The 9,972-nt window shown below is 55.9% G+C and overlaps 1 protein-coding gene across 1 annotated transcript; it reads left to right on the top strand.

Moving 5' to 3' along the window:
* Positions 1 to 7,349: 7,349 nt before the first annotated feature.
* On the top strand, positions 7,350 to 9,262 carry Lgals7 (galectin 7). The gene is made up of 5 exons (XM_055594687.1): positions 7,350 to 7,397; positions 7,475 to 7,624; positions 8,159 to 8,247; positions 8,684 to 8,885; positions 9,149 to 9,262. Exons 1-5 carry the CDS (start codon positions 7,350 to 7,352, stop codon positions 9,260 to 9,262), a joined length of 603 nt encoding a protein of 200 aa, XP_055450662.1.
* Positions 9,263 to 9,972: the final 710 nt, after the last annotated feature.

The raw sequence follows: 9,972 nt of genomic DNA on the forward strand, positions 1-9,972 counted from the left end.
GGAGGAAGGAGGAAGAAGGAAGGAGGAAGGAAGGAAGGAGGAAGAAGGAAGGAGGAAGGAGGAAGGAGGAAGGAGGAAGAAGGAAGAAGGAAGAGGAGACTATTTAAGGGTGATGGTGCATGGATGCAACTACAGCACCTGAGGGGTGGAGGCAGGAGGATGATGGGAGTTCAAGGCCTTCTAAAAATGCCCAGGGGAGAGACAGAAAGAGAGTAAGGGGTTTTATTTTCCATGGTGTATGAGACAGGTTCTCCCTGTGTAGGCCTGGACGGCCTGCAGCCCGCCGTGTGGAGCGGGCTAGCCTAGAGAAGTCCTTAACTGAGACGAGTTGAATAAACTAATCTCCAATTGCAGACAACTTTTTTTTCCCTCATTTCCTCCCTTGGCACCCAAAAAGGAACCGGAATTCTGATTTTGTAACTTATTTGAGAAAGGTTCTTGCTCTGTAGCCCAGGCTGGCCTCCAGGCCATGGCAATCCTCCAGTTTTCCACGTGCTAAAATCATAGGCCTCTGCTACCAGACCTAGCAGATCTAGAGAAAATTCTACCATCAGGGCCTCCCCTGCTGCCTTGGAGAAAACGCTGTCTCCATCACACTTCTCCGGGGGCGGGGGTGCACGCTCACGCCCACAGGCACTGCCTTCCTTGCACCTTCTCACTGCAATGTCAGTTTGGTGACTCTAGCTGCAAGGGAGCCCAAAACTAATCCCCCCTCCCCGTTAGCCTCCCCGGGGAGCCCTACCTCATCTTTCTGTGATCCTACTCTCTCACTTATGAGTGAACTAGTGAAGCTGGCTTGAACAGAAGCTCCCTGTTACGGTAATAGAAATGTCAAAGAAGGAGACGGGAAGATGTCTCAGTGAGCAGGGTCATTGCTGAGTGCACAGGACCTGAGTCCCACACCCAGCATCCCCCCAAAAGACTGAAGGTGTTGTGGCATGGAGGCGGCAGGTGGATCTTCGTGAGTCTGAGGCCAGCCTGGTCTGCATGCTGGTGAGTTCCAGGCCCATCAGGGCTACGTAATGAGATTCTGTCAGGGTCTCACTATGTAGCTTGGCCATCCTGGAACTCACTATGTGGACCAGGCTGGCCCTAATTTTCTAAACTATATTTACATTTCTTTTTATTTAGCCTGACACGGTGGTGTGCTGCTTTCCATCTAAACAAAGGCTGCACTGCAGTCTGTCCTCCATCAGCCTTTATTTTGCCTTTCAGACGGGGCCTTGCTGTGGAGCTGAGGCTGGCCTGGAATCACTGCCCTCAGCCTCCCCAGTGCTGACGTTACAGAAGCCTGTCACCACACCCAGCTCTCTTTCACTTTCACCTGGCCAAAGATACGCATGCATACATTTTGAATGCATGAGTCTGTGGATGTAATAGAGGCGAGAGGGTTCCTACCTAGTATGCACGGAGTCCTGGGTTCGGTACCCAGCATAGAATAAAATAGCTGCAGCGGTGCATGCTTATAATTTCGGCAGTTGGGAGGTAGAGGTACGAGGGTCAGTAGTTCCAGGCCAGCCTCAGCTACGCCACAGTTCCAGGCCAGCCAGTTTCACCACAGTTCGATAAAGCTTGGGGTGAAAAGCAGAATGTTTTCCCCTTTGGGCTCCCCACTGTCCTTTCTACAGAAGACAGACACTTTCAGTTGGATCTTTTGAGTCTAGCTAAGAATGTGATAATCACTCTTAATGGGTGTATTCCTCTTCCTTCTGGATTTCACCTGCTGAGGCGCCACTACGCAGGAGGAAGACACAGCTTTCCCTTTCACTGTTCCATGCCCAGCCAGCATCATGTTCAGACCAGGAGAGGCTGGTCACTCTATTTACATAAGGACTTGTTTCATTTTTAAGAACTCACTTGTGTTTAATTACATGTCTCTGTGTGTGGGTATGTACAGAAGCAAACCCAACAAGGGTGCCGGGAACTGAACTTGGGTCTTCTGCAATAGTAAAATGCACTCTTAGCCAATGTGTTGTCTCTCCAGTCTCTGAGGATCTCCCCCGCCCCGGAAGGGACGAAGGGGGCACAGGGTCTCCTGGAATTGGCGTTGCAGTCGGCTGTGAGCCACTTGAGATGTCCTAGCAAGAGCAAGAGCTCTCTAACCCGCTTTCTCCTGGGTTTACTCTTACATGATGTATCGTCCATTTTGTCTCTCCTGGGCTCCCACGGTGGCACCCAAGACTGTCTATAATACATACACAAAGTAGCTTTGCTTGGCTCAGGGTTCAGTTTGGCCTGAGACAATGCAGGATCCTTCCCCGTAGCCCTGTGGTGTGTCTGTGCCGCCTGGCCATCACAGCCGTTTGCTCACTGTTGAGTGCCCTCAGTTTTTCTGCACACTGGACTGAATCCCTTGGTTTGCCCAGGCTGAAACAGCCAAAGGTCCTGTCAATTTCACCTTCTCAGACTCTCACCTGATGTCTCTCCTGTCTGTCTTCTCTTTCCCACGGGCGGGCAGGAGGTTGCTGCTGTCCAGAAACTCCCTTTTGCCACCACCTCCCTCAGCCTCCTGCTTTGGGCCTGTTCCTAGAAGGGCCTGGTACCATGGATTCCTCCAAGTTTGGAGGTTCTTGGTTCAATGGGCATTTCTTTCTGCCTAGGATTCACTTTCTCGAGTCTAAGAAATTACCATTCATCTAGCACTTAATTCATTTCCTCCCTCCTTTCTCCATTCCTCCTAGGGAACAACACGTGAATCAGTCTAAGGCAGGCCACCTAATAAAGCAAAGATGTTCCGTTACCTCACAGTCTGGGCGTGAAAGTCCAAATTAACATAATGTTGACTCTTTTGAGGTCCTCCCTGAGGACAGAGGGAAAGGCCGTCACATCCGCCAGCACTCCCACACAACTGTCTCTCCCTCCTTCCCTCTCCTTCTTTCCGTCTCTCTCCCTTTCTTTCTACTATCTTTCTGGGGTGGCTGTGCGAGAGCTCTCCTCACATAACCGGATCTGTCACCCTCCTACTTCTGCTCTAGAAGGCTGGGATAACAGGCATGTGCCTGGATAAAAGCATGGCGTCCCTAGGCACGTTTTTTTTCCTGTCCTCTCTGTCTTCAAACTTTGGGTCACAGTCCTACCTTATGGCACCTCTGACATCAACAACTAGCACAGCACCATAATCCTAAGGGCGTGGCAGTGGCACACGCGCCGTGGTGGCAACCAACAGTTCTGTACCTGGACCTAAGACCCGCACAGCAGGAGGGAGAGCATGCCAGCACTGGAAGCCTGGCCAGCTCCTCAGTGCCGATGAAGGTGTGGTTACTGGAGGAGAATCTACAGCCACTACTTCACTAAACCAGCACAGTCCCTAACGACAATCTATAATCATTGGTTCTTATGCCCACAGTGAAGTGTAGTCTTCATCCCCCCTTAAGGAAACTTCCCTTTGTGACTGACAGAAATCACTACAGAACACCACAACCAGCTGAAAAACATGCTTGTGGAGCCCGGTCCCGATAGACACAGCTACAAAACACTCCAGCACCTAAGGGCTCAGGAAGGACTGTCCGAGCCAGAGGGGCAGGGAGCGTGCTGTGAGGTGTGTGTCCTAGTAATCTCAGAAGCCACCCCCATGAAGTCTCACCAGCGTCACTGCCTGCACCTGAGCGGAACAAAGACACTACCAATAGACACACCGAAGCGGAAGGAGAAAGGCCCCCAAGGCCTCACGCTACGCAAAGAACTGCAGGCAACCGAGGAAAACTGGGAGTGGGAGAGGGTCCTTCCTCAGGGATTGATTTTCCAGTGCCAAATGGCCAGCCCTGAAAATATATATAAAAGTAGCGTGTAGAGGCTGAATGGGTTATGTTGTAAAATATATGCATATTCAAAATTATATATATATACATATATATATATTGCATATATATATATATGCAATAACAATTAGTGAAAAAATAGGCCGTGCATTTGGAAGAGATTAGGGAGGGCATACGGAGGGCTTGGAGGCAGGAAAGCCAAGGATGACACTGTAATTATATTACAGTCTCAGGACAAACAACCTCGGGAGAGCCGCCTGTGGAGGCCTGTCTGCTGGTCTGTCAGCCAGCCCGGGAGGGCGGCTCTGCCGGCTGGCGGCAGCTAACTCATCTCACACTCTTCAGGACTGAAGGCACAGTCATGGAGGAGGCTGGGAGATCACTCAGTTGGCAAGGTGCTTTCCACACGGCAGGGGAACCCGGGCTCGCTCCTCGACGCCCACATGAAAAGCCAGGTGTCAGGGAGCACGCGTGTGGTCCCAGCACTGGGGGTTTGGAGACAGATGGATCTGGGGTCTGCCGGCTGGCTGACCTAGCCAGACCACCAAACTCCAGGCTAGCGAGAGACGCTGTCTCCAGAACCCGGGTGGTTTGCCGCGGGTGGTGGCACGCGGTCTTTGCTTGCGGCGCTCCGTAGGCACGGCAGACATCTGAGTTCCAGGCCAGCCTGGTCTACACCGTGAGACTTGGCAAGAGGGGAGACACAAACTCAGAGGAGGGAGCCACCCAGAGCATGTTGCTGTCAAGGCCTTGAAATTTACCAGGCCTACTTTATGACCTAGAAACGCTTACTGCACAATTAAGACACTGAAAAAGGAATGCCTTGTAAAAACCATACTGGCGGCTTAAAACTAACTAAGAGATTTTGATTAAATAAGCTCATAGACAGAGCGACCGCTACGAGAGAAGGCTCGCCCTCGGCCTCCAGAGCGCTCAGCTTCTGTAGCTGTCACCAGAATCCTCAGCTTTTAGACCATGCTGTGTCTCCACCCTCTAAGCCCGGCAGTGGAGACTGAGAAAGGAGGGCTGATAGCTCCTGGCCAGCCTGGGCTACACAGGGAGACCTCATCTGAAAAGAAGAAAGAGGAGGCTGGACATGGCTCAGTGGTTAAGAGCACTGGCTGCTCCTCCAGAGGATTTGGGGGCGGGAGGTTCTGTTCCCAGGATCCACAAGGGGCTGACAACGGTCCGTAACTGCAGTTCCAGAAGATCTGAAGCCGTTTTCTGACCTCCTCAGGTACTGTGCTCACATGGTCCACATACAGACATGCAGGCAAAACACCCACACACATAAAATAAAAAGAAATAAAAAAATCCGCGTCAGAGGGCGCACAAGCCCGTGTAATTCCAGCTCTGGGGATCTGGCGCCCTCTTCTGGTCTCCCCAGGCACTGCATGCACATACCTCCCCACAGACACACACTTAAATCAAAATCCATAAAATCTTTAAAGTCCAGATTTCCATCAAATCATCAATATTATTAGCACTTCATTCTTTTTTTCCCCCTTTTTGTTGTTTGCTTTGTTTTTGTTTCTTAAGACAGCATTTCTCTGTTTCACCCTGGCTGTCCTGGAACTCACTACGTACGTACGTAAACCACGTTGGCCTCCAACTCACAGATCTGCCTTCCTCTGCCTCTTGAGTGCTGGCTTGAAGGAGTGCTTGGCCATTTTCACTACATACAAAAAGATGAAAATGTTGGCAGACTGACGCCGATGAGTGGGGTCTTGGGTTTAAGCTCCCACAGCTGAGCTGGGGACGTGGCTCAGCTTGTCGAGCATGGTCAGAGCTCCGTGTCCAGCACTGCAAAACCCCACCGTGCTGGCACGTGCCCAGCACTTGAGAGAATGAGGCGGAAGGACCAAGAATTCAAGGTCATTCTTGGCTAATTAGGGAGTTCAAGGCTAGCCTGGGCTACATAAAATTTTGTCTCAACAAAGCAAAAAACCTCCCCCCCCAAAAAAAAATCCTTAATGACCTGTTTTGTTAAAAATTTTATTTTGGGGGGGCATCTTGAGACAGGGGTTCTCTGGGTAACCTTGGCTGTCCTGGACTTGCTCTGCAGACTGGGATGGGCAGAGATCTGGGACTAAAGGCCTGCGCCGCCACCACCTGGCTAAAACCTTTCTCAGTCCACAGTATTTTCCCATAAAGACAAGTCCTGGTTAATAAATGTGTTCGATAATGAATCAGAAATAAAAGATACGTCAAGGGAGTATTACTCAGAGCTCACAACAAGGATACCTGAGGCAGACAAGAACAGGTGGGGAACACAGCAGCGCATCTCAGTTCCCAGAAAGGCGGCAGATAGAGGAGCTGATAAGGGACGGAACGGGAGCGTCTTAGGGATCGCCTCGGCAAGTGCAGGCCTGTGAGCGGCTGCCTGAGGACTCTCCTCAGCTCTGATGAGGAAATGGGAAGCCAGCCCATGGGAACCAGCAACAACAAACACAGCGAGGCGCAGGCCAGTGCCAGGTGATTTATACAGAGCTCGAAGAGCCACAATTATCGGCCTAACTGTGACAAATGGACGGTGGCGCAACATGAAACTTGACGTCCCCTTGTTCAGCGCTCCGGCGTGTCCTTGGCCTGCAGAAATTCAAGTCAAAGCCTTCAGACGTCGCTCTAGGAATTTCCTCTCTAACCCAACCCAAGGTTTCTTGTTTGTAGTTAAAGAGTTCTTAAATTTATGTGTGTGTGAGAGAGAGAGGCCAGAAGGCGGTGTCAGATTCCCTTGGTCCTGGGGCTAAAGAAGGTTGTGAGGCCCTGATGTGGGTGCTGGGAATGGCACTAGGGTCCCCTGCAGGAGCAGTGGTGATTTCAACCACCAGGAGATCTCTCCAGCCCTATGTGTTTGTTTTTGAGGCAGGGTCTCTCTACACAGCCCTGGTTATCGTGGAGGTAGAAATACAGACCAGGGTGGGCTCTAACCCATGAGATCTGCCTGCTTCTGCCTCCTGAGTGCTCAGATTAAAGGAACCACTCAAAACCAGTTGCTGTTTCTTGAGACAGTCTCGGGCAGCCCATGATGGCTTCAAAGGCCCTTGAGCTGACTCTCTGGCCTTCACCTCCACTTGCTGAGTTCCAGGCACCTTTGTGCCTAGCTCAAGTCAGCTTGCTCCTGCACACAAATCTCTCTCTCTCTCTCTGTCTCTGTCTTCTGCTCCCACTCTGGACCACCACGCCGGAGTCCCCGTGTGTCCTGGGGATGGGAGGTGAATCCAGGATACGGGGACAGAGGAGCATGAGGAAGCAGGCTCTTCCTGTCTGCCACCTGATGGGTGGGGCGCGAGTGGGGTGGTGGAAACAGGGGTGGAGAAGCTCCCCCAGGACAGCTGCTGGGCTCTTGGGAGTGGCTCAGCACTCCCACTCTCCCCCTGCCTGCCTTCCAGAAACTCCCTTTCCCGGTCTTCCCCGCCCCCCCCCACCCGCAGGCACTTTCTCTACCGTCCTGATCCAAGGAGACTAAAACTCAGGGTTAGGGTTAGGGGCTGTCCACAGTGTCCCCACTGTTCCTTTCTCTGGGTGGTGCCTGAGACACCCCCCGACCCGTACCCCATCATTGGGTGGGACGGTGGGCTCAGCTCAGGGATGAGCTGCTGGAGTCTTGAAGAGGAACAAGATGTGCCAGCCGGAACGGTACGGGGCAGGACCTCGAGTGAGCCAGATTCCCCAGCCTGTGGCAGTTTGATCTGTGGACAAACTGCCCCTGCCAGCTCAGCCCCCTGCAGGTCAGTGCAGTGGCCAAGCTACGCTTCGTGTCTGGGGACACAGCTGGACGCCCGGAGTCCTCAGCCCGGTGGCTGGGTACGGTCTTAACGTCACCCGCCATTACCGGCCGCTTCAAATGTGCCACGCACCGTCTGGTAACAGGGTGCTGGGGGGGTGGCTAGCACAGGACAGGAAAGGCTAAGGTTTGCTGAGGTCTCCAGGAACCCAGAGGGGTGCCTGGCAGAGGGGCGGGGGATGGGGTGGGAGCCCAGGTGTTAAAGGCTCTTCCTATCTACAAGCCTAGAGAGGGGGAGGTAGCCCCCGCCCCGCCCCGATGGCGTGGGGGCAGGGCAGGAGGAGACTCACTCAGTTTTGACAGCTCTGCCCCAGGGCAGGGGTCTGTGCCAGGTGTGGGCGTCGATGGAGAGGGTGGAGCTGTACCCCATCTTGCCTTTATTTAAGCTCCCCTCCTGCCCTCCTGGCCACACTGCTGCTGTACTGCCCTGCCAGCCATGTCAGTGAGTATTCTGGGGCCCAGGCTGAGGGTAGGGGTGGGGGGCAGCTGGGACCAGGGCGGGGCCTGGCTGAAACCTTCTCGGGCTCCTCTAACCTGTATTCCGTCCTGCCCCTGGCCCTCCTGGCTGCGCTGACCCCTCTGTCTCTCACCCCGCCCCACCCAAACTTTTCAGGTCTTCCACAACAAGGCCCCCCTGCCCGAGGGCATCCGCGTGGGCACTGTCCTGAGAATCCGAGGCGTCGTCCCTGACCAGGCTGGCAGGTGACACCCCAGGTTCCTCCTGGCTCGGCTGATCCCCACACATGGGGGGCCCCGGGGTCTTTTCTGTCGGGTGGGCTCTTGGATTCCCTGTTGCTCTCTTGATTTGGATGTGTGTGTTCACCGAAGTCCCCCGAGACTTCGTGGGTGGGTGCCCAGGTCTCCCTAGAAGTGTGGGGTTCGAGGGCAACGTCGGGAGTCCCCGGTTAGTCCTGGGATCCCCACGCCCCATGTTTCCGGGCGCGTGAAAACCTGCCGTGGGCCTTTGGAGCCACCCCGCGTGCCCAGGGTACCCGGCCACCAAGCCCAGGGCACACTAAAATTGAGACCTCGGGTTTTAAGTGGGAGGGGACCCCGTCCATAGCCGCGGGGGCTCCGCGCGGGCGTGCCCGGGGGGGGGGGGGCGCACAGCCGTCACCCCGCCGGCTGCCCCTGGCAGGTTCTACGTCAACCTGCTGTGCAGCGAGGACGAGGGCGCGGACGCCGCGCTGCACTTCAACCCGAGGCTGGACGCGTCTGAGGTGGTCTTCAACACCAAGGAGGAGGGCAAGTGGGGGCGCGAAGAGCGGGGCCGCGGCATCCCCTTCCAGCGCGGGCAGCCCTTCGAGGTGCTGCTCATCGCCACGGACGACGGCTACAAGGTGGGGGCCGGGGCGGGGTGCTGGGGCCCGGGGCGGGGTGCTGGGGCCCGGGGCGGGGTGCTGGGCCCGGGGCGGGGGGCTGGGGCCCGGGGGGGGGGCGGGGGCCGGGGGGGGGGGGGCCCTGCAACCCGGGCGGGACCCAGCAGGGCGCGGCGGGCCCAGCCAGCGTCCTCCCCCCTGAGCCGGCAACAGCCGTGCCCCCGCGGCGACGGGTCCGTCCCCCTCCCCCCCGCGGAGGCCTCACCCGAGCTCCCGCCCCGCAGACGGTGGTCGGCGACGACGAGTACCTCCACTTCCGCCACAGGCTGCCGCCCTCGCGCGTGCGCATGGTGGAGGTGGGCGGGGACGTGCAGCTGCACTCGCTCAAGATCTTCTGAGCCGGCGCCGGGCGGGCCGACGGCCGTGGACGGCTGGGACGGCTGGGACGGCTGGGACGGCCAATAAAGCGTAGCCGCGCGCCCTCGTGGTGTCGGTGTCCTCTGTGCGCGGCCCAGGAGGCCGGGGGGCGGGCAGCCGGGTTTGGGGGGGGGGGCTAGCCCAGGCCGGCCTCAAACTGGGGGTCACCCCCCTGCCTCAGCCTCCCAGCTGGCCGAGATTGCAGGGGTGCACGACCACATCAGTTATTTGGGGGTGTGTGTGTGTGTGTGTGTGTGTGTGTGTGTGTGTCTTTCTGCCTGTGCGGTGTTCCGGCAGCCCGCCAGCGTTTGGGTGAACCTTCCTAGGACACTGTGTCACCTTTACAAAGGTCACCCAAATGCCTCCTCCTGGAGAAGGAAATACGCAGGGCCTGGTGGCTCGCGCCTGTTAGCTCCTGGGAGGCTGAGGCCGAAGAATTGCCCTGAGTTCGAGGCCAGCCTGGGAGACACACAGAATGAGACTCTGTCTCGATAGATGGATGGATGGATGGATGGATGGATGGATGGATGGATGGATGGATGGGGAGAGACAGACAGAAAACAAAAAACAAAGAAGAGGAGTCCCATTTCCTCGCTCTCCTGGGGCACCCCAACCCTGAAGGCGCCGGGGAAGGCGGGGGTGGCCCTCCCGCCGGAGCCGCTCCCAGCCGGGACAGGCCGCCACTCGCACG

Source organism: Psammomys obesus, unplaced genomic scaffold (genome assembly GCF_907164565.1).
Source record: "Psammomys obesus unplaced genomic scaffold, mPsaObe1.curated_primary_1811, whole genome shotgun sequence".
NCBI lineage: Eukaryota > Metazoa > Chordata > Mammalia > Rodentia > Muridae > Psammomys > Psammomys obesus.